This window comes from Lonchura striata, chromosome 1, assembly GCF_050655825.1.
Source record: "Lonchura striata isolate lonStrDom1 chromosome 1, ASM5065582v1, whole genome shotgun sequence".
Taxonomy (NCBI): Eukaryota; Metazoa; Chordata; class Aves; order Passeriformes; family Estrildidae; genus Lonchura; species Lonchura striata.
This window is the reverse complement of record NC_140703.1, coordinates 113963254-113986853: the sequence shown is the minus strand read 5'-3', so window position 1 is coordinate 113986853 and position 23600 is coordinate 113963254. Positions and strand designations below refer to the sequence as shown.

General features: G+C 44.2%; 2 protein-coding genes across 8 annotated transcripts in view; one reads left to right on the top strand and one right to left on the bottom strand.

The window, feature by feature from the left end:
* Positions 1 to 627: 627 nt before the first annotated feature.
* On the bottom strand, positions 628 to 8053 carry RSPH1 (radial spoke head component 1). 2 transcript variants are annotated; one of them, XM_021540334.3, is made up of 9 exons: positions 7980 to 8053; positions 6697 to 6810; positions 6478 to 6583; positions 5451 to 5541; positions 5080 to 5215; positions 4725 to 4796; positions 3123 to 3252; positions 2548 to 2664; positions 628 to 815 (listed from the first exon to the last, which is right to left on the bottom strand). In XM_021540334.3, the coding sequence occupies exons 1-9, from the start codon at positions 8028 to 8030 to the stop codon at positions 793 to 795; spliced, it is 840 nt and encodes a 279-aa protein (XP_021396009.3). In that variant the 5' UTR covers positions 8031 to 8053; the 3' UTR covers positions 628 to 792. The 2 variants fall into 2 exon arrangements, with proteins under 2 accessions (XP_021396009.3, XP_085442837.1); XM_085586711.1 differs by lacking the exon at positions 628 to 815 and having other exon boundaries at positions 2300 to 2664.
* A 10669-nt stretch (positions 8054 to 18722) lies between these two features.
* Positions 18723 to 23600, top strand: part of SLC37A1 (solute carrier family 37 member 1) — a 35503-nt gene continuing 30625 nt past the window's right edge. For 2 of the 6 annotated variants that reach the window (XM_085586662.1, XM_085586695.1), the window contains exon 1: positions 23101 to 23292. In XM_085586662.1, the coding sequence (XP_085442788.1) occupies positions 23237 to 23292 (56 nt within the window). In that variant the 5' untranslated portion in view covers positions 23101 to 23236. Of the gene's footprint in view, positions 18886 to 19355; positions 19473 to 19708; positions 19789 to 23005; positions 23293 to 23600 lie in introns of those variants that run through there. The other 4 variants (XM_085586680.1, XM_085586666.1, XM_077781692.2 and 1 more) reach the window with 4 other exon arrangements.

Sequence of the window (23600 nt, the reverse complement as noted above, 5' to 3'; positions counted from 1 at the left end):
TGATGATCATTATGATGATGTGGCACAGTGCAGGAATTCGTTACAGAGCCACCCCCTCATCCTGATCAGTTGAGTGTCTTGAAACAGCTTAAGAAAGGGATGTGGTAAAGAAGTATCTTTGGACTGAGCTGCAACACACCAAAATCAAACCAAACCAAAACAAACAAGTAGTATACAGAAAGCAGAAGGAAAACCAGCCTAAAAAGGAAGAATTTAAAAACATTGCACCAGTGTGTTAGGATTAAAAAATTCAATTGGAGCTCCAACTGGCAAGGAAAGATTTAGGGCAACAAGAAGAGCTTCTACAGATGCAAGGACAACAGCAAAATCAACAAGGAAAACCTTTTTGTAGGCCTGGAATTGTGCCCTAGTGACAGGGAAATGAGAGAGCTGGGAAGTCCAGTGCTGCCTTTGTCCTCACCAGCAAGACTCCCAAATGTCTGTGCCCAGAGGCAGGGTTCAAGAAAGACAGCAACCACCAGGAGTAGAAGATTAAGTTGTGAGGACACAGCTTCATGGCTTCATGAATCCAGAATACTTCCACACTGGATTTGACACCTCATTACTGGCTACATGGAATAAAGGAAGTTGCTGTGAGAATCTGTGATTATAAAAGGTCAAAAGGTATACATTCCAAACAGAACACTGACAGAAATGTTTATTCAAAGCACCTTAACACACCCTTTTACAAATAAAAATATTGCAGGCTTATCACACTAAATCATCTACTTTGAAATTTCATTTTTTGGGTCTTTTCCTTTAGTTATACCAAACTCCTCTGTTTCCTCTGGTTCATCCTCCGAAATCAGTAATTTCTGTGGAGTAGAAGGAAAGACAGGGCACAGAGATGCATTTGATTACAAAACACTGGAAAGTAATCCCAATAATCTAAAAGATAACTCTAGAACTCTGCTGTCCACCTCAGTCCTCTTCACCCACTGCCTTGCAATGCCAATACTTGAATTGAAGTTGTTTACATTGTTTGTCAGCTGGCAGACAGACTCAGTACATCCACACCGACTGCCAGCCAGCCCATATTGAACTCTGAACAGCCAAAAAATGCCTCCTGGTTAGATGATGTCATAACGAATGCAGAAGAAAAAAGAGGGGATTTCTGTGTGGAAAAAGAATGATGGTAAAGGGGCAGGGAGTACCAGGCTGCAAAGAAAACAGATTTGGTTATATCTGCTCTTCACAGGACGCATATTTTCTTCAAATCATTCCCTTATCCTATAACTTAATCTTGCTAAACCTAATGACAAGAGGCACAATATGTTGCCTCATTAATTATGGATGGAGACCTATGCTGAAAAATGTTTAAAATCATCCAACTCCTTGATTCTGGAAGTAAAGATTTGGAGGGAACTTCGAATCAATCACTTTGCTGTGTTTTCAGGCATTGGCATCTGCCTCTGTGCTATATCAGACAGACACCTGGGCTCATTTGTTCTCAAAAACACACTAGAAAAGCCACTGGGAAAGCCAGAACTGCTTTGTTGTGGTGGGCCAGAAAATTTATTAGAATCAAGTTCAGTCCAAATGGTTGAGTCCAAGGGTCTTTGAGAAAAACCAGGCTCAATGCAATTTGCCAAATCCAAAGCAGAGCTATAAACTACTGATATTTCTGATGGATTTGACCCAAGCCCAGAGACCCTGTAAGATGTCAGTCCTACACACCAGGTCAGCTAGAGGCTTGTTCTGCCCTGAAGCTGGAGAACACCTTCAGAGCTGAAAATTAAAAGCAAATAAAACTGAAAACTACAAGAGCTGACCTACATGTTTAGGAAGTATGCATACTTCAAGGCATTTTCATATGGTTTAAGATATTTTATAATCCCTAAATACAGTAGTTGGCTTGGATTTATTGTAAAATGGGCTGATTAAAAATGGATAAATTTATCTGATATTTTAATATCAGATAGGCAAGCTTGTAAATTTTAAGAATAAATACAAAGTACACAATTGGTTGAAGGCCTATAAGCTAAATATGAGTAACCATGGATTCATCCCTGTTGCTTCTTGTAACTGTGTATTTAAAACAGGCTTCTGAACTGCCTGGAAGAAAACCTGAGAACCTGAATTTCAAATCTCCTTGGTTTGTAGGAGAAACAAACCAACCAGAGACTAGTCAAACCAGAATGCATAAAAACACCAAAAATGTGTTTCTTCATATTTGTTTTGCCTGCTTTTGAACTACAATTGTGTGAATTAAGAATACACAGTTTTATTCTTGAGAGAAAAGTGAAGTGCTCAGAACTCCCTAAACTTCTCAGGATCGTATTTTCTCTCATTTTTGTTAAAAAAAAAATAGTTCGGAAATTCAATCTCTTACAAATTCAGCTCTGCAAGTGTTGTCAAATGTATATGCACAGAAGTATCACTTTTAGCTTGTTCTGTAGTGGTATATGAATTTAACTTCTCATAGTTTACTTCTCCAGAGGACTGCCCATGGTCTCCCATCAACATCATGGCTTCAGCTGATTGACATCCACAATTTCAAACCCTGATTGCTAGTTAAAGAATGAGCATGCATGCCCCATTTCTCACCTTGATCCTCCTGATCTTGATTTACTTCTTCCTCTGCCCTTCCCTCACCTTCCTCTATCCTTTCCTCACCTTCCCCTCCTGCATCGCTTGCTGGGTGATCTTCACCCTCCTCAGTGACTGAAATATAAGAAATTAGAAATAGCAAAGAAAACCAATTTTAGAAATTTGCATTCAGTCTTTGTTTTCATGTAATAGCTCCTAACTCCTACTAAAGGCTGCAGTTGTTGTTCACATGAGAAATCCCACAAAATCTTCTCTGTTTATAATCAAGTTTGTATAACAAGCCATGATATAGAGTCAAATAACTCACAGGCTTCCCAAGACAGCTATATCTCATGCTATGTGAAATAAAACAGATACATACATATTGTGCAGTTTATGAATGGACTCTGAAGTTCCAAACATTCAATACATGGAAAATCATACAAAAACCAAAACAAAACTCAAAACCCCTCTCACATCACATGACATTAAACCTGTAAAACAATGGTCACCATACTCAAATCATGGAGGTTTCAGCTGTTTCCAGAATAAACCTATAACTGATGGAATTTTCTCCTCTTCAGCTACTGTACCTGCTGCTTCTCTGGGGATTAGTAACTCCTCATCATGGGGAGACCAGGGTGTTAATTTGGTAATTTCAGATACTTTCCATATTGGTTCAAGAGGTAGCGGGGGTTCATCTTCTTCATCCTCCTCTTTTTCCTAGAAGAGAATTCATGAAATCCAGTATCTCACCCTAAAGACAGTAACTAAGATGATGGGTTAGTCTACTAAAACTTCCTCATCTGGGATCAAAATAGCAGTGAAAGTATTTACAGGTGGAGGAACTTCAGCAGCTGCAAATCTTGGACAAGAACTACACTTTGAATCCTGATCAAGTCTGTTGGCCATCACTGATGATTGATACCTGATGCTCTGTCTGGGAGATGCACTGTCTGTCTCACACAGAAGCAGAATGAAAAAAACAGCTGTTTCTGCCTCAATCTTTGCCTAGGGAGGACATTTGAGAGGATCTAGGAAGGAGTAAGGTGGTGCACAGGGCTAATGGTTTTGAAATGTGAAAATATTTTTTAAATTTAAAAAATCATGTTTTTTTCTACAAATATGAAGAAGTCAATAATTTAATAATTGTCTGTATTATTAGTTATTTTATTATCTTTTTTTTTTAATTGGCTTTGTTCTGTAATTACTTCAGCTAAAGCAAAAGGACAAAATTTAATCTTACTTTAGTGACAGGACTGTCCCTTGCTTTAAAAAGTCATCTAAGAATTCCCAGCTGAACTAAGGAAACACACATTACTCTGGATCCTCCAAGGAATCCAATACTTAATTTGAGGATCACCTGCTTTTAGCCAGAAAAAGCAAAACAGTCTCCAAGCATTGCATATCTCTATCACAACTGATAGGATTTTGATTATTGTTATTTTATTCTTCAGAATAATTGCTGCATCAGAGTTTTCAAAGAGTGTATAACAGGAACTAATGTGTCAGACAACAGAGGTAGCAAACTCTAAGCTAAAATGTGGAAATAAAAAAATCAAACAGTAATATTAAAATATATTTCTTACTTCTGTAGCTATTTTTGCACCATATTAAACACATATGTTTCAAAATATTCATGCAAAGAGAAGTGAAAACAGGCTTTGATCCCAACCACTTCCTACAATTATTAGAAGCTGTGGATATTAAGCTCCTAACATGACCAGAACAACAATAGGACATATTTCCCAAACATGACCCTGCTGAAAATAACCATTTGTATCGTAGCACCAAGTAATACAGAAACACAAAAAATATTGCTTATTATTTTCTGGTGTTCAGAAGAAAATCCAATAGAGTATACAATTGTGTATACAAAATGTGTATACAAAGATATCTATATTCCTCTGTGATTTGAAGCTTCAAATGTTTTGAGAAGATCCTGATTCTTTTTAAGTGGAAAGGATTCATGTCTGCAAGCAGTGCAAAATCACACCTTGTACTTTTCAAAGCTTACACAGTAGAAAACATTTTTAGAAAAGCAAAATGAAACATGATTTAGTTCTTAAGAATGCATGAGTTTTCACCCTTTTTGACTCATAAGATCTACTTTAACATCACTGTCTGGAAGGCATTTTATATATTCCTCCACAAAAGATTTGATTTGCTGAGTGCTCTTGCACTATTTCTTTTACCTCCACTGGTTGTATGTATTCACCATGCTGCTCACATCCAATATCAAAGATGAATTTGCCACGACCTAAAGGCTGCATAAAAACAAAAAAACATCAGGAGAACTGAACAGCTAATCCATTCTAAGCACAGAAATGTAAAATATCCTTTACTACAAATCCCATACAATAGTCAGTAACACTGCAGTTTGAAAGCAACGTTGCAAAGAAACTTGGCATTGTGTTTATAGATTAATTCAGTTTCATGTGTTACACTTAGGGTATAGGAAATACTACAAAAGACCAGAAGCCTAGCTTCTTATTTTAATTGGAAATAGGTCATACTAAGGCAATTCAGATTAATAGAAAGCACACTTACCTTTCCATTGAGAAACCTGCCCTTAAATCTGTGGTTTAGGTGGACAAGTTCAGCTGGTCCATCCTGGATTCCATTTACCCAACAACCAACATACTTAGATCCTGTGTCTTTATAGACATATGTGCCTTGCCCATGCCTAGGGAGAAAATAGTAATTTTGTTTTATACCAGTGAATATTAATAATTTAGGCTGTTGTTATAATTAAGGTATTAAAACTGTATTAATTAAGTAGCTGAAACTACTCAAGCTGCACTAAATTGCCAAGGTCACCCCTGGACCTCATTTGCTGCAGTCAGACATGCTCTGAAAATAATGTTTGCATTTTAATGCCATTGGGTGACCTGAAACATCCCTGTGAGAATGAAACAAACCTCTTGTTGTTAGCCCATTCTCCAGTATAGGTGTCTCCATTTGCATACAGATATTCTCCATAGCCCTGTCTCTGGTCATCCACCCAGTCTCCTTCAAGGACAAAAGGATAAAAGCAGTGTGAGAGTTGCTTTATTTCACTGTGGGATACCGTGGCCAGTTTGTAACATTATCATATAAGTATTAGAGAAGGAAAAGAAAGCTATGGCACTGCTGGGACTCCTCACTACTCCTTACTCTAGAGTCCCTTGCCCTTTTTTCATCAGTCTGTTCCTTTCCACATGTATTTATGCCTGACCTCCCTTTCCATTTTTCCATAATTATGTCTCCATTATCACTCTCTGTTACCATTACGAGCACATCAAAACCCAGTCCTATCTTTGAATTGGGTAATGTATTAGAGTTGCATTAGATAATGTGACATTTCCACACAAATTTAAAGAGGAGCTACTTGAAATTGACTCATTTGCTGAAGCTGTCCTGTCACTATTGGGGCACATCTATTCAGAAGGCTGCAAGATGGTTTCTATTTTAATTATTCTTCTAATCAAACTTATAATAATTTTCAAAAACCCCCAAAAAACTCAGTGCATATGTTCCTGCAAGGCAAGATTGGGCTGCTTTTTTCGCCGTCACAATGTGAATGTCTTTTCTTTCCTAGCTTAGAAATGAGGCGTGAAATAGTGTCCTTTGAAACTTAACTGATAGATTCTGATTTTCTCAGGTACTCTCCAGCAAGCAGGGGAACTCAGGTGTCCCAATCCCTAAATAAGGGCTCTATTAAGAAGCCTATTATTATTAATAATAAATGTCCTAACATAAAATCCCATAAATAAACCCCAGGCTTCTCAGTACTGTTACTAAAAAGGGAATAAGAGGAAAACATCTTGTAGCAATGTATTTTGGAAAATATCTTGCATATTCTTAAAATAAGTCATTCTTGAATTCACTCTCTCTTTTCATTTGCGGGGGTAGGAGGAGCGACGGGGGAATGTGTCCTTTTGACTACAGTTGTGTTCATTGCTTTACCTTCATATTTTGATCCATCTGGATAAAAAAAGACACCTTTGCCATGCTTTTTGTTTTGAAGGTAGTTCCCGGTGTAGAGAGCGCCGTTTTTAAACCTGTAGGTCCCCTGAAACACATTCGGTACAGATGAAATACCCGTCAGTTCTCACGCTTGTTTCAACACAGAGCCCAAAGAGCACAACTGCAGAAGCAGAACCACGGCCAGGCTCGGTGCCTCACCTGTCCACTCCTCAACCCATGCTCGTATTCCCCTTCGTAGGTGTCACCATTGGGCAGCCGCGCCTTCCCAAAGCCGTGCCGCTGCCCTTCGTCGTCGCGACCGCCTTCGTACTCCTGCCGAGGGCGGAGGGAAAGGCGTCAAAGGGCCGCCAGACCCCGAACACACAGAGGGAAAAGCCGGTGCTGGGGGAGAGCTGCTCCAGCTCGCCCCCAGGCCCCGGCACCCCCAGCCCGCCCGGCACACGGTGCAAGGCGTGGATGCGCTGCTCCCGGCCCTGCCAGCAGCCTGCGGCGGCACCTGCAGCGGCGCCTGCAGCGACACCTGCAATTGCACCTGCAGTGACACCTGCAGCGATAACTGCAGTGACACCTGCAGCGGCGCCTGCAGCGACACCTGCAATTGCACCTGCAGCGATACCTGCAGTGATAACTGCAGCGACACCTGCAGCGGCGCCTGCAGCGACACCTGCAATTGCACCTGCAGTGACACCTGCAACGGCACCTGCAGCGACACCTGCAATGGCACCTGCAGCGACACCTGCAATGGCACGTGCAGCGGCACCTGCAGCGATACCTGCAGCGGCGCCTGCAGTGATACCTGCAATTGCACCTGCAGTGACACCTGAAGCGATACCTGCAGTGGCGCCTGCAGTGGCACGTGCAACAGTACCTGCAGCGGCACCTGCAGCGATACCTGCAGTGACGCCTGCAGCGACACCTGCAGTGAGACCTGGAGTGAGACCTGCAGTGGCACCTGCAGCGACGCCTGCAGCAACACCTGCAGTGACACCTGCAGCGGCACCTGCAGCGAGACCTGCAATGGCACCTGCAGCGGCGCCTTCAGCAGCACCTGCAGCGATACCTGCAGTGAGACCTGCAATGGCACCTGCAGTGACACCTGCAGCGGCACCTGCATTGGCACAGCCGCGCTCCATGCCGGGGCTGCCCCGGCAACTCTGCCCGGCCCGGCGGGCACTGAGCGGGGCTGGTTCCTTTCCCTTCCCCTTTCCCTTTCCCTTCCCCTTCCTCTTCCCCTTTTTCCCTTCCCCTTTCCCTTTCCCTTTTTCCCTTTCCCTTTTTCCCTTCCCCTTTCCCTTTTTCCCTTTCCCTTTTTCCCTTCCCCTTTCCCTTTTTCCCTTTCCCTTTTTCCCTTTCCCTTTTTCCCTTCCCCCTCCCCTTTCCCTTCCCCTTTTCCTTTTTCCCTTTCCCTTCCCCTTTCTCCCTTTCCCTTTTCCCTTCCCCTTTCTCCCTTCCCCTTTCTCCCCGTCCCGCTCCCCGCGGACCCCGATGCCTTCCGCGGCCTCGCCGGCGTCCTCGGAGCCCAGGTCCGACATGGCGGCGGCGCCGCCGTCGCTGTGACAACGGCGGGGCGCGGCGGGGCCGCCCCAGCGCGGCCGGCCCGCGCCCCGGCTCCGGGAAATACAAACCCACTCCCCGCTGTTTCTTAAAAGCGGCATTAATGACTCAGGGTTAAAGGAGCGCGGGGATGGCTCCCCGCAACATGCATGCCAGTCATCAAAGGGCTTATCTATTTATTTCAGCAATGCGATTAATGTTAATTAGCTTACAATTCACATCGTTCTCCTCATTAATTAGCATTCTGTCTTCTATTCCGTATTGATTTCTCGCTTCTCATGCTAATTAGTTTGCATTTTGCAGTCTTTTTATTATCTTTTTCCTAGATAAGGCATCTCTGCTTTATGTAATGTGCTTTATAAATTCTGCTCAGTTCTCAGCAGTAAATTGTGGATAGGTGGGGTTGGTCTCTTCCACCGGGCAATAGCTGACAGAACAAGAGGACACAGCCTCAAGCTATGTCAGGGAAGGTATAGGTTTGATATTAGGAAAAAAATTTTCACCAGAAGAATAATAAAGTACTGTAATTGTCTTCCCAGGGAAGTGGCCAAATCACCACCTCTGGATGTGTTTAAAAAGAGATTGGACATGGCACTTGGTGCTATAGTCTAGTCGAGCTGTTAGGGCATAGGTTGGACTTGATAATCTTAGAGGTCTCTTCCAACCTCATTATTCTGTGATTTTGTGATTCTGTGAAATTGCCCTCCCAGGCTTTGCTAACTTCCTTCTCCAGGTCTGAGAGCACAAAGTATGTTAAGCCCTAAACTCTTAATTGCTTTTTCTAACACATGGACATCACCCAGAGTTTGCCCATCAACCATTAACTGTATCACAGGTTAAAAATCTTCTCAACATTTCCCACTACTGCTGCACAGGCTCATTTCAAAATAGTGCTAGACTCTGTTCAGTGGTGCCCAGCATCAGGATGAGGAGTAATGGCCATGAAATAAACCACAAGAAGTCCCACCTCAACATGGGGAAGAATTTCTTTCCATGGAGGTGGCCAGGGAGAGCACTCTGGAGACATTCCAGACCCACCTGGATGTGTTCCTGTGTCACTGCTCTGGGTGACCCTGCCTTGGCAGGGAGTTGGACTGGGTGATCTCCAGAGCTCACTCCAACCCTCTGCCTCTCCCCGTCAGCTTTTCCCAGCCAGTGCCTTTTGTGTGTTGAAACTGGAGACATCTGGGATGTGACCTGAGACCCCCTCAGCCTTCTGAGAGCTCCCAGCAGTTCAGCTGGTCTGGCCTGAAGACAACATTTCAGATTTTAAACCCATTCCTCCACCTAGGTTCTTTCATTTTTGAGTGGGTTTACTGATGTTCACAAATTACCAGTATACTATTTTAAATGCAGGTGAACCCGGTGGGAAGAAATTATGATGTCTGACTCCAGTTCAGAAGGCTGAATGATTTCTTTATTATAACTATACTATAGTACATTAATATACTTATTTAAAGGAGATACTAAAACACCATACCTACTTTTTCTAACTACCATATATAACTCCCTCACAACTCATGATGCTGTCCCGAGAGTCCAGCCACAGGTAGATTGGATTGGCCATCAGGCTCAAACAACCTTCATCAGAATCCAACCAAGCAATCAACCCAGGTAAACAATTCTCCAAACACATTCCACATAGGAAAAACAAGAACTAGAAATAGAAACAGTTTTCTCTTTCTTCCCTCTGAGCTCCTCTATGAAAAAGTCCTGAGAGAGAGAAGAATGTGCTTGCCACGATACACTTTTTGTTTTCTCTCATACAGGAGTCAGGAAAACCACCTTACCATCACTTTGCATAGTAATTTAATGGCCAAGGATTCACAAGAGGAGCCAGGCAAGGAAGGATATGCTTAGTGAAAAGCAGTGAGCTAGACAAGCACTGGGCAAAGCAGGTGATGCTTCTGAGGTAGACAGGATTGGTAAGTGGCTGGAAAATGGGTGGTGGTCACCCTATGCCCTAAATCACAGCTCCACCACAAAAACCAGAAGAAAAACAGGGTCATCACTATATAAAGATACGCCATATTCAGGTGGGTTTCTTCCTTTTCATAGGTAGGAATCTAAATAGCCAGTATTTAAATAACGTATTAAAAAGTTATCACTTCTGTGGCAAATCTTTTTGTCTTCAGTTGGGTAAAGATGAAAAGGAAGAGACTATTGCTAAATACCTCTGTGTTCATAGGAAACATTCCAGCTTTTGAGTTAATGTCCAGTTACTCATTTGAGAGCACTTTGCCTTTGAAGCAGTTAACAATGCTGAAATTAAATTTTGTTAGCTGTCAGAACATTACACACTTATTGACTCCAAACTGGATGGTTATTTCTCTTTCCTGCACACTCCCAGCATTTGACTAGGGAAGCCTAATTTGCATAATGTACTGTTAATAAGCAATTGCAGAATATGCAAACTACTGCTCTGCTCATCTCCTGCAGAGCTGACATGAGTGCACATCTTGATGAGGCCTCTGTTTCTCCCTTGCACCTAAGATTGGCTAAATTCTTTTATCTATGATAAGGCAACGTCTCTAATTACAAAAGTGCTCACTTGGTCTGTCATGGTAAATTAATTCTAAGCAGCCACTGAGGCTCAGAGTGACAAGGGAATTAATGTTGGGAGTGCATAGGGAGGTGCTCCCTGCTAAACTCGATGACAACAATAACCAGACGTGTCTTTTGGCCTGGAAGGTGATGTGGCTCAGGGAACGGCTGTGACACAAACAGGAAGCAGTGACAAGATATCAGTGACAAGACATCAGAGCCACTCCCCTGGATGACCACTAATAATAATAATTAACTGCTCTTGCTTATTGTTTCAGAGTTCTGAAGAAGGAAAAGGGTCTGAAGCAGCTCACTTTTCTGGAGAAGCACTAAGAACTCTTTCTTTATACAAGTTAAACTGCTCAGCACCCAGAAGTGGCAGATAGAATGTTTTCACAACAGGATCATTTTACTTAAATGAGGGAGGCATCATTTAAAGTTTTCTATACCTAGAAATTGTCTTGTGAGGACATCTACAGCTTCTATATAATCAATGACATGAAGAATTTATTTTGTCGTTTCTTGCCTTCTAGTTGAATTTGGATGTATTTCAACGTCAGATTAAAATTAAGCTTCAGGTACATCACTGAAAGGAGGTCTGCTATCATCCTTATTTTCCTGTTCTTTTCCCTTTTCTGTCAGAGAACCAATATTCCTAAGGTCCTGCTGATCTTGTAGACAAATTTCCTTTGTCCAAAGTCCTGAGAGGGTAATTTGTGCTCATTACCTGCTCTGCCCTTGCTGCTGGCTGAGCTGGCAGCTGCCAGCACTGCCTGCCAGTCACCCTGGCAGGGACAGCAGAAAATGCCACAGCTGTGAGTAGCCCTGAGGAAGCTCCTGGTTTGAGTTTGACAGAAGCCCCACAGGGAGTCAGAGCTCCACTAAAACCCAAAGCCATTGCTGCCAGAGGTGCTTAAAAACAGGGGGAAGGAAAAGGCTGCTGGAATGATGATATCAGAAGGTGCCTCCCATGGGAGAGGAAAGCCCTGGATGCCCTTTTATCCTGCCTTGCAGGTCCTCACTTTGATTTTAAGCTCCTCTTTTGTTTTTCAGCTCCTCTGCAGAGAGAAATGGCCAAAAAGTACTTTTAAGGCCAGTTATGTTCCTGTTACTCCTTGGGCTTTAGTCTCTCTTAGGAGGGGGAGACTTTTGCAGTTCAGGGGTTTTGCAGGGAAAATTCTGCTGTGCCAGGCCTGTGAAACAACCTGAACATTTCCTTCCAGCACTGACCAAGCTCTGAAAACACACAATGGACATTCAAAACTACAGGACTATATGTTGACCTCTGTGTTACACTCAGTGTCCTGCTTCAAAGGGGTGATAAAAATACAGCAGGGTATTGTAAATGCAGGCAAACCCAATGGGAAGAAATGACTATGTCTGACTCAATTCAGAAGGCTGAATGATTTCTTTACTATAGCTATGCTAAGATACATTAATATACTATATAAAAAGGAAGATACTAAAACTACATACTATTTTCTCTAACCCTAACACAACTCATGACCCTCTCTGAGAGTCCAGCCACAGGAGGATTGGATTGGCCATCAGGCTCAAACAATCCTCACCAGAATGCAAACAATCAGCCCAGGTAAACAATTCTCCAAACACATTCCACATAGGAAACACAAGGAGCAGAAATAGAAATTGTTTTCTCTTTCACTTCTTTCTGTGCACCTCTATGAAAGATCCTGAGAGGGAGAGAAATGTGCTTGCCACAGCAGGGTGCACACACAGCCTCTGATGTGGTAAAGGCAGCATGCTGCTTAATTCCCAATTGGTACATTTGGGAATTCCTGCCCTCCAGGAGCTCACTTCTCTGCCCCTGTCCTACCATGCTTCCTTCTTCCAGGGGCAGCGCCTCTGCTCCAGCTTTTCTCCACCCTGCCAGCAGTGGGGCTTTAGGGAGCTGCCTTTTCATCTTCTGCCATCAAAATTACCAGGATGAGTGATCATTTGCCTGACTCACAGGTTGGTTTCCTCACTTCACACATTACTCAACTACTCCTGACAGAGTTGGTGACTCTGGGAGGGTCAGTCCTTGGCACTGAAGTCAGTTTGAGTTTTGCTCTGGGCTCAATTAGAGATGCAGGTGACCCTTTTGGTAAGATAGACCTGGGCAGGATAATGTCTTTTGACAAGACTTAAAGAACAGAAATCTTCAAGGAAATATTTTTTCTCTGTTAGAAGACAGTAATTTCCATCTTTCTCCCTATAAAAATGTAATGCGTGGCTGGTAACAGATATTAACAAAGTGTCAACAGGAACTGTCAGGAAAAACCTAATGAAATGAGATCTGTTCCTCCTGACACTTAAATATAAACCAGATTGTTTTCAACAGCCTTTTGGAGGAAAAATGTGGGATTATGAAATTGAAATAATATCCTAAGGGGAGTTCTTGTTTGGGAATATACATTTCAGGTCTTTTTAATATTCTGCAATATCATCGGGCACACTTTCAATATTTTCTGAGATAATGGGAACAAACAGTGGACAAAGTGGAATTTACTGTCACTAACTTCCATATACTGTTTTTTTTAATCCAATTGAGAATTAAGCAAGATTTTGAAATGTCAAAATCCTTTGCAAAATGGGAACTTCTCACCACATAGCTCTTTTTAAGCTCTTTACAGGCAAAATGAAATCTGCTTACTCTGTGTGTATGCCAAGTAGATAGCCTCTTTTTGTGCTCATAACAAAGTCAGAAGAACAAGCAAATGACCTTTCTAGCCACTCAGTTTACAACTGCCTCCTCTAAATACAATTAACATTGCATATCCTGAAGGCAGGACTATTCAAAAACCTAAGTTTGTGTGAAAGCCATTCTTGAAATACAGATAATGCTTTTTTAGTCTCTTGGCTAAATATGACCTTTCATTTCCCTCCTGCAGATTATCCAAGGGAAAGTGTTGTATTTACATCCTGCCTCCCATTTCTCTGACCTCACTGCTCAATTTGAAGTACAGGCTGCATTCCATTCTTCAGACATCTGGGAAAACTGTCAGGTTTTCTCCTTTTACCTAAGGGGTTTTCCTTTCCACTAAAGTGCAGTGAGGATGTACAGAGGTCCCTTTGGTTCCATTTAGGAAATTGTTGCTGATGTCTTTTCTCAAGACTTTGACAACAGTCAATGTTACTAGTGATACCAAGAAAGCAGTTGGCATTTATGAGAGGAAAAAAAAGCCTTATGGTCAGTATAAAAATAAAGCAGCATCAATATTACAATTTTCTCTATTTTTCTCTGGAAGTGTTTTTGGTTGTTTTTCTTTTTTCTTTTTTTTTTTTTTTTACATTAAATAAAACCCCAAGCCTAATCTTCTTTATTCAGGCAGAGCTAGTAATGACATAAAGCTCAAGCAGCCCAATCCTTTTGTCTATACCCCCTGAAGTCCTAATCTGATAATTCAGAATTAATTCAATAGACAATAATGAAATGATTGAGGTAGATGGGACTAATCTGCTGTCTCCTCATTCCTGTCAGCTTGAATACCTTTGAACATCCTCTTCTTATTCATGACTTGCAAGGCAATTGCTTTAGTGCAAGCTCTGTTCTGGTCTGCTTTCTATTTTACCATGGCTCTGATATTTGATTTCTGCTACAATATGCCTCAGTGCTCCCTCCTCATCTAAGTACCCATCAGTGATCAAGTCTGCAAGCAAGGAGAAGGGAAATCTGCCAGCAGCCTACTGCCTAATTCACTGTTTATTCCCCAGCAATTGCTTTTGTAGCCGTATCTTGCACTTCCACCCAGTTCTTCAGGAAATTTAAGAGTAGAAATAAGGGCAAAATAACAAGAAAAACTATCCCATTTCCTGCAGGAAGCAAAATAAAATTCTACAAGATAAGTTCCTCAAAATAGATTCACATTTTTTAACAGACAATGGTCTACTTGATGTTTCACAGATTCCATCTATAACAATACAGCTTGGTTTGTGTTTTGGCTTTGGTTGTGTTTTTGTTATTTGGTTGGTTTTGTTTTAAATTCTTCATTCTCAGAACATTCCTGTTCATTTTTCTGTGAGCAGGTGGCTGAAGGTGTGAGAGCTGCTCCAGGGAACCTCCATCCCTGCTACAGGAGCCACGGATCCCAGGCCACAAGCTCTGCCCAGGGCTGCCTTCAGCAGATCCCCAAAAAACACCACTGCTGCTACAGCCCCTTTTTAAACAGATCCTTCCTTTGACAGCATGAGGTGGTTTAACCATCCCACTCTCCAGCCCTCTGGAAAGCCTTGGGAAGGTCAGAGTCTGACAGACAACTCACAGGTTTCAGATAAATGCTGTTATTTCTGTCTCCTCCAGGCTGACCAGTATCTATCTTTATGTAGGCATTTGTACATACAGTTTTACTGCCCCTCTCTGCCCGTGTTCCACAGGTTGCAGGGTGTTTTCTTTGTAAGTCATCTTTAGTACTCAGGTACTGCCCTGCTCTGCCTGGGGAAAAGCCTGGCCCACTGCTCTTGTCTGCTGGTGTCTTTTCCCAAAGCTACCAGCTGGTGCTTCCTGGATTTCTGGCAAGATACAAGCAATGAAAGTACCACTGTGGAAATTCTGTGGTTATGTTAGTGTGGCACTGAGCCAGCACTGTTTTCTCAACAGGCAGGATGTAATGTGCTAACTCAGCTCGACAGGTTCCAGCCCCTCCAAGTGCCCATCTACTCCCAAACATACAGGCACAGCCTTCAAAGCCTCTCTTTTTTTGGCTCCTTTGGATATATTTTTTTTTTTTTTCTGCCAAAGCTCAATGGCAGGTTATATCTGAATTGCACCCAGTGCTGATGTCAACTGCTTATACAATATTCCAGCTGCTCTGTTGGGAAAACAAAGCCTGTAAAACTAATAAAGGCAACCAAAAACTATGATTATACCAGTTCTCAGAACCCTGCTACTTGTCGGGAATAAAGTCTAAGTAAATATCAATTCTTAGATAGTCAAATATTATTTAACAACCCATTATTATGTAAATAAGTTATGAATTTTTTTATTCCCCTAAGACGAAGTGATCACTCTGGCCAAACATAATCTTTTCCAACTGTGCAATTATGAATAATAAAAGGTATTTTTTATGCAATTTGCTGTAAAGAAAATAAATCTTTTAATCAGCTAAGGGATGCAAGAGTTGGCATCCAGACCTCTGCTCAGCCAGCATGACCTGTTCAGTGAAGGAAAGATGACACTAGCATCCACTTACTTCAAAGCATTTTGCTTTGTCTGGACTTGAGGAGTTAAGAGCACCACTTGTGAAAGTAAAATTTTACTGCCAACTGGGAAATTAGATTATCTCTTCTGAGAGAAGCACCATCACAAGCACATGAAAGCATCTGCCAACTCATACATCTTTACTTCTGTTTGCTTTTGCAGACAAGAACTCATCCTTTTCTATTTCCTCTGGTACGAACGTTGCCAGGCTTAAAAAGCCAAACCACTGCCACGCTTTCTACCCATCACAACAATTTTCTGGACCAAACCCTTCATTTGTGCTTCCTTCTGGAAAGCAATTTGCTAAGAGTGATTCCTGTTTGTATTTTCTGTGAGGCTCTACATTACACATGTTATTTTAAACCTTGTGGGTATGTGTTCTGTTTTTTTAACCACGTAGATCTCCTTTTATCTCTGCCCGACCTCTGGCCCCTCTGTGAGGTTGTTGTGCAAGCAGCAGCACGAGCTCCTGCTGCTGCCTCTCCCTGTATTCCTACTTATTTCATGGCTTCTGGCAAGTGGAGCTGCTGGTGACCCACGCTGGCATAGCAGAGACAGCAGCTGTGCCAAGTCTGGCAGCCAGCAGGTTTCAGTGATGCCAAGGGAATGGATTACAGGAAACATTTATTTGAATGGGAGATGCAGTTTCTACTTTAAGTATGAAAAATATCAGGGTTTTCTGGGGCTCTTTAGCTCGTGCTTTTTGCAAGCTGCTTGTTAACAGAACAGTAAGATACTCAAGCAAGGTTAAATTCTTTAAGGAATTTTAAAAGGGCCAAGGCAACAGAGATTTTTTTAAGAATGAGGATTTGACATGATGATGAATAGCTGTTATGATAATTTGGGATGGCTAACCATGTATACAGATGCACTGTGATGGGTCTGACCTTTTTTGCTGTAAGAAGACAAATATTTTTTCTTGTGTGTGTGTCTGACTAGACAGTGCCTGGGTTTCTTCTGGTGTTGGTGCAGAAGTGCAGCCACATGATTCATGCAAATCATCTCCTCAGAAGGTAAGACTGCTGATAATCAAAAGCAGTGCATTAACTTTCCAAGTAGGACATTTGTAGCATTTGGAAATTTTTTTTTTTAAATCTCTGATTTACTACTTGCAAGTCTCAGCAAGAAAGACGGAATCAACATTTGTCACCAACAAGCTTTAAAGCAGCAGATTTTACAGCACCCACCTGCATTTGCAATGGTTCAGGTAACACTCTGAAACCCTGATTCTGCAAATGTGAAAGTAAGGGTGAAGGGTTCCTTTACTGCCTGGGAGAAGGTGAAGGAAAGATGCCCTGGGATCATGGAGCAAAGCTGAGCATGTGGCTAAATGTTTGACATGTGGGGCCCAAGGAACATCACACTGGGAGTCAGAGTTTCTTTTATTGATATTCCCAGCAGAGGCAGTGCAAGGTGAGAGCAAAAGAGAACAACATTGGACACTTCAGTGAGCGCCTTAAGGGAGTCACTTGTCAGGCATGTGGTGCTCTACAAGGGACAGACTTACACAGATAAACTTAAACCTGAGTGAGATAACTTCAGCAGCTTTTCAGTCTTGGATGAAGGAAATAGCACAGGGTTTTTTGCTCTGGTCAGGTGGCCATGATGAATAAATACACTGGCAGCAGGAAGTGTGCATTTATATAAATAAACTGACCTTTGATATAGGGTTTCTGAAACACTGCAGGATCATGAAACCAGGAGTCAACTAAAGTAAATGCATTTTCTTCTTTAATGAAGTCCTGCTGAACGTTTCCCTTGGCTTTCAGATGATCTGTGAATGTTTGGTACCAGAAATACCTTCATGTGTGTCCGACAGGGAAGCAGCTGTGCACACCTGCCAGGCTGGGGGCTGCCTGCCTGGGGATCCCACTGGCAGTGCTGGGCAGTGCAGATGGGTCCAGCCACCACCCTGGAGCACCTGCAGTGGAAGAGGCTCCCGGGGTGACAGATGGGGACAGCAGATACAAGGGAACATCGTTTCCCTCTCTGGCAGGACAGAGGTGAGCTGGGGCCCTGCCAGAGTAGGGGCAGCAGTTCACAATCACAGAATGGTCAGGCTGGAAGGGACCACAGTGACTCACAGGTCCAACCACCCTGGTGGACATGGCACGGGAATGTGTCCAGATAGTTCTGGAGTATCTCCAGTAAGGGAGAGTCCACACCCTCTCTGGACAATCTGTCCCAGTGCTTGGTCACTATTCAGGTGGAACTTCCTGGGCATCAGTTTCTGCCCATTCCTCTTGTCCTGTTGCTCAGCATCAACAAAACAGAGCCTGGATCCATCGTCTTGGAACACTTCTTTAGCTATTTATACACATTAACGAGGTGTCCTCTCAGTTGTCTCCTTATAGGCTGAACAACCCCTGCTCCCACAGCTTTTTCTCAACACAGAGATACTCCAGTCCCTTCACCTTCGAGGCTGAACAAGCTCTGCTCCCACAGCTTTTACTCAACACAGAGATGCTCCAGTCCCTTCATCTTCAAGACTGAACAACCCCTGCTCCCACACCTTTTACTAAACACAGAGATGCTCCAGTCCCTTCATCTTCGAGGCTGAACAACCTCTGCTCCCACACCTTTTACTCAACACAGAGATGCTCCAGCCCCTTCATCTTCGAGGCTGAACAACCTCTGCTCCCACAGCTTTTACTCAACACAGAGATGCTCCAGTCCCTTCATCTTCGAGACTGAACAAGCTCTGCTCCCACAGCTTTTACTACACACAGAGATGCTCCAGCCCCTTCATCTTCGTGGCCTCCGCTGGACCCGCTACAGGAGCTCCACATCTCTCTTGTCTTTAGGAGCCCAGAGCTGCACACAGCACCGCAGAGGCGCTTCCCCGGGTCCGAAGAGAGGCGCAGGAGCAGCTCCCTGCCCGGGCACTGCCCTTCCCAAAGCCAAGGCTGCCCTCGCAGGCTCCTCCCGCGGCGGGGAGGGGCCGAGGCCGCCGGGCCCCGCCGCGCAGCTCGGGCGGCGATCCGCAGCCGCGCCCGGCCCGGCCGCTCGGCTCGGCTCGGCAGGCTGGCAGCGAGAGGGAAGCAGGAGGAAGCGGAGGGAAGCAGGAGGCGGCAGCGGCAGCAGCAGCCCGGGTAGGCTGTGCGGGCGGCCCGGCGCACCTGCCGAGCCCGCGGCGGGGGCGGAGCGGGGGCGGCTCCTCGGCCGCGGGGCCGCTCGGGAGCGCCGGGCCGGGAGCGGCGGCTGAGGGGCCGGGCGAGCCGTCACCCTGCCGGCCACCGCCGCTCCGCCTGCTTTTGTCTCCTTCCCTCCCGTTTGTTTCTCCCCGGAGCCCCCATCCTGCTGGACGGGGAGGGTCGTTTGGGAGGCGCTGCTCGGTTCCGGGGGTGGCACCGCGGGGATGCCGGTGGGTCCCGGGGCAGAGCCCAGCCCTGCCCTGCCGGTAGGACCCGGGGCAGAGCCCAGCCCAGCCCTGCCCTGCCGGTGGGTCCCGGGGCAGAGCCCAGCCCTGCCCAGCCCAGCCCTGCCGGCGGGTCCCGGGGAAGGCGGTGCCTGCCCCGTCCCCGGCTGGGCTCCGCTGCCCTTGACCTTTGGGATGGCCGGAGCCGCCTGCTCGGTCCTGCGGCTCGCTCCTCTGTGGCTGAACCCTTTCCCCACTTAAATAGAAGGAACGCGGCTATTTAAAGCGCCGGAGTGATGGATTTGGCGGCTTCAGGCTCAGGTGCAGAGCTGCCGGGTATTAAGCACAATTTGCATTTGTTGCGCCTGTGTGCGAAGGCGTTGTGAGCCCTCAGGGACAGCCCGGGGAGGGTTTGGTTTGGTTTGGTTTGGTTTGGTTTGGTTTGGTTTCTGCAGACACAAAAATTCATCTCAGCCCCGGGGGAGCTGCGCTGTGCCGGGCAGGACCTTCCCTCTGCCTGTCCAGCGCCTCTGATCCCGCCTTTGCCGTGTTTGCAGGGGAAAAAGCCGCTTCCCTGAAACAGGGAGGAAGGTATGCTTCAGCCACTGCAGACAAGGAGCAATACCAAGTTTGGAAGGTAAATATGGTTTCAAAGTAAATACGAGAACATGGCTTTGTACAATGTGGTACGGCAAGGAGGAAGTGGAGGGGTTGGTTTCGCTGTCGGCAGAAATAGTTGCTGAAAACGAAAGAGTGTAAAACAAGTTTGAGTGATTGGATGGGACGTTGTCCTTGGGCTTCAGCAGTAAAACTGAAATATAAAAAATTGTATTGATAAACTACTGGTTATGTGCTGTAGCCTTTTAGTGTGATTTCTGAAGTATAGCTTGGTTAAAATCTGCTTTTATCTACAGTAAAAGGTGAAATTTCCAACCTTCTATCACCTAAAACGGAGACTAGACAGCATTAAAAGAATAAAGTAGAGATTTATTAAAAAGGCTTTCAAAGGAAACACCTTGGGCAGTTCAAGAGCCTGGCCAAGGCTACATCCAAGACGGAGGACAGGTCACTACTTTTCACACTTTTATAAGTTTTGGTCCATTTCCATATTGTGGTTAGTTGTCTAATTACAGCTTCAGGTTATGAACTCGCATCTCCCAGATTGCTCTCCTCAATTTGCCATTGTTTGTACTTTTTGGGCCTGAAGCTGCAATGGTTCTTGGGCTGGAAAAGGATTTTAATTTTTTTTTTTCAAAACACTTGCTAACACTTTATATGAAGTTCAGAGTTCTATACTAATGCAGTACAGAATCTGGAAAATATGAAAGCTAAAACTTAAGGCATCATCTGGAGGATATTTTTTGTGTTTATTAAAATGCATGTGAGTGTCAGAGGAACTTAGAAATATGTGGAGACAGAAACAAGTTATTGAGATGTAAATGAGAACTCGGGTGTTTCTGCCTGCAGTACATAAAATGAAATCAACCCCTGTCAAATAGAGTTAGGCTGCAGTTCTCTCTGTGCTGCTGATAGTCCAGTCATCTTTGCTGGGGGTGGCTGGGATCCTTGTGATGGGATTTATCCTGAGGCTACACTGCTGGGAGGTGGTGTATGATCTGTGCACAGATGTGCAGCCTGGCGTGGCCATTGAGCACTGAAACCTTTTGTAAGATGTGTGAAGTCTTTTCCTGTTTGCACTAGAGCTGTTAAATAGTAACCTGCTAAACAATTGCTTTGCTATAATGATAATTGCCCTGCCCTAGTCTTTTTTAAGAGAACTGTTTAAGGAGGTATTTGACCTCAGGTGTTTGTTCTTTACTGGCTTCTCAGGTTTTTTTTTTCCCACTTGGTATTTCTGTCACCTCGTTTGGTGTGGTTGGTGAAATCATTTTGATGTTTGGAGTGGACTGTAAGAGAGGATAAATGGGGTTTGGGATCACCCTGAAATGAATCTGTTACTGCTGGAGGCAAAATTAATTCCTGCTGTGAGCTATTTCTGCCAACCTCTTTTTCTCCTTACTTTTTTCTCCCACTTGGAGCTATATGTGTCTCATTTCAACCAAACACAGATTACTGATGAGAAATAATTGTTTTGAAATTGGAATTTTGAAATCTGACCTAACTAGCCACCTGTGACTGTAAGGGGCAATGCCAGTTTTTAATCCTTGTCTTTATGCCCCTGCTGCCTTGGATTTATTGTGTGTGGCCATTTTGTGGCCATGGAATGAGTTAATATTCTTTATTGGATCATCTGTACTTCAGGGCAGGATTTCTGATGGATCAGGCACCTGAACCATGGCTGTAGGACTACAAGGTCTGACACAAGGGAGCCAGGGATCTTTATCTGGAGTTGGGAGGAGGGAGTAGGGTTGCACTTTCTCTCACCTCAGCAACCTCAGAGAGGAGATAGGAAACTTGTGTTGGGCGGGAATAATTATGGGGTTTGATTAATTGCACAATCTGATTCAGGGCCAGGGAGGGGGTGGAACATGCCAAACGAGATTAGCAAGTCAATTCACTTTTAGGGTAGAAAGGTGGCAAGCTGAACCAGGATATTGTAGAAAAAATAGAGGTATGACAAAAATGTGTTAGCATCAAGGAGCAGAGCCTTGATCTTTTGGTGGGATACTCGGTTATATAAAGAGGGGGTAGTGTTCCTCTATTCCTGGGGATAAAGCCTGTGTAGGTGGTGAAGCTTTCATGTTGCCAGCTTGGATCTGGCAGATCCTGTTTGTTGTCACTTACCTGGCTGAGGACATGCAGTTTTGATTTCTGTAGTAAGATGGGGCAGTGAAGATGAGAGGAGAGTCTCACACCTTCACCTGCCCTGGGCAGCCCCTAAAATTCCCAGGTGAACACCAAACGTGGGTTTGGCAGTTCTGCTTTCTTGCTTTGGCTCACCTCCTGTTATTTACCAGGAGAGCTCATCCTGAATCCTACCAGCTTCCCATCAGGAGCATGGCAGTGGCTTGTGCTGGCACTGAAGAGGGCTGCCAGGAGGGTTGTGTGTCCTGGAGTGTCCCTGGATCCTGCTGGGATTGTGTGCCTGACTTTCAGTCACACCTTTTGCCTACGGCTCCTTTTGCCACTTGACTTGGCAGCTGCCAGTGCAGCCAGCTCCTGTTCCAGCATCTGGAATAAACCGGGAGGGTTTCGTTGTAAAGGGGCTTCAGCCCACGTTGGAACAAACAGGAGGAACTTTGTGAGAATTTAAACCAAACCACCGCAATCTCGCTCTTCTCTGTATTCTGAGGACACACACGGTCCTGCCTTCTCCCTTGTGCTGGTGTAGGGAGCTCAAGTGGGGAAAAAACCTGGTTTTTCCTTTTCCAAGGCTTTCTGACGATGTGGAGCTTTGTGCAGTGCTGATACTGCGCCAGGGGAATGGAAGAGGGAGAGCTGGTCAAGCCTTGCTGGCAGCATTGTTTAGGAGCACCCACTCTCAAGCTGGAGGAGTCTCTCATTCCAGGCTGGAAACACTACAGCCGTTTCTCAGCAAATGGCAAGCTCATGAATGTTTCTGATGTGCTCAAACAGATCTTTGTGAGCTGGGGAGTTGCCTGTTTGTAGTCATTCTGGGACAAAAGCTGAGTGTTCTGATATAAGCTGCCTTTGGATCAAGTTCTGAGTGCATCTTTCCTTTGTGTCTTCACTGCTTTTTACCATGCCCAGCTCTAAAAGTAAATTATAAAACAGTCAGAGAAGGCTGCAATTTATATAGGCTTAAAATTCTCCACTGCATTTTTGATGTGAAATTTAGTGAATTTACTTACCTCTAAAGTGGATAATTGCTGATTCAAATGTCATGATTAGAAAATAATCCAAATAACTCAACCAGACTATTTACTTACCAGCTTCTCTTATTTGAAGATCAGCAGTAAACAGACTGAAGGATTTGCCACGTCGTGACTGAAGGTAGAAGGAAAAAAAAAAAACCTGCAAGGAGATCAGCCCAGCAGCAGATATTCCACACTTGTGGAATCCAAAGGCTTTGGGGGATCTTTTTTACACTTCCAGAAGAACAAATAACTCTGCCACACGTCCATAATTGTGTCCCCTGAAGTCTGGTAGCAGCTGTAGTGTCGATGGCTCAGCTTCCTCCTGGGATCCGTTTCATCACTTCATTCTCACGAGATCAGTGGTAAGTTTGGAAGTGGTGGTGGTGATCCTTGCTGTGGACAGTGTGAATCTGTAACTGTTGCCTTGCTCAGAATTTTTGCTTTTTCATTGCTTAATGCATAGAGGAAGAGCAGACAGTCAGTTGTATGATAAATAAATATTGCTGACATTTATAAAGTGAGATAATTTGCTGGGAAATCCAGGCAAACCCTTATTAGTCAGGCATTCTAGAAAATAAAGCCTTTTGTCCTTTTCTGTGCAAGGTATGTATTTGAAAGAATAAATTGCATTTTCAAGATCCTAGGTGGGAAGAGTGCCCAAGATTAGCTT

Excerpts from the sequence above, each read along its gene's own strand:
- RSPH1 (XM_085586711.1), bottom strand. The coding sequence starts at position 8,030 with ATGTCGGACCTGGGCTCCGAGGACGCCGGCGAGGCCGCGGAAGGCATC. Across the intron at positions 6,811-7,979 it reads AGGCCGCGGAAGGCATCGGG|GAGTACGAAGGCGGTCGCGA; the intron begins GTCCGCGGGGAG and ends CGCCCTCGGCAG. Across the intron at positions 3,253-4,724 it reads AATACATACAACCAGTGGAG|GAAAAAGAGGAGGATGAAGA; the intron begins GTAAAAGAAATA and ends ATTCTCTTCTAG.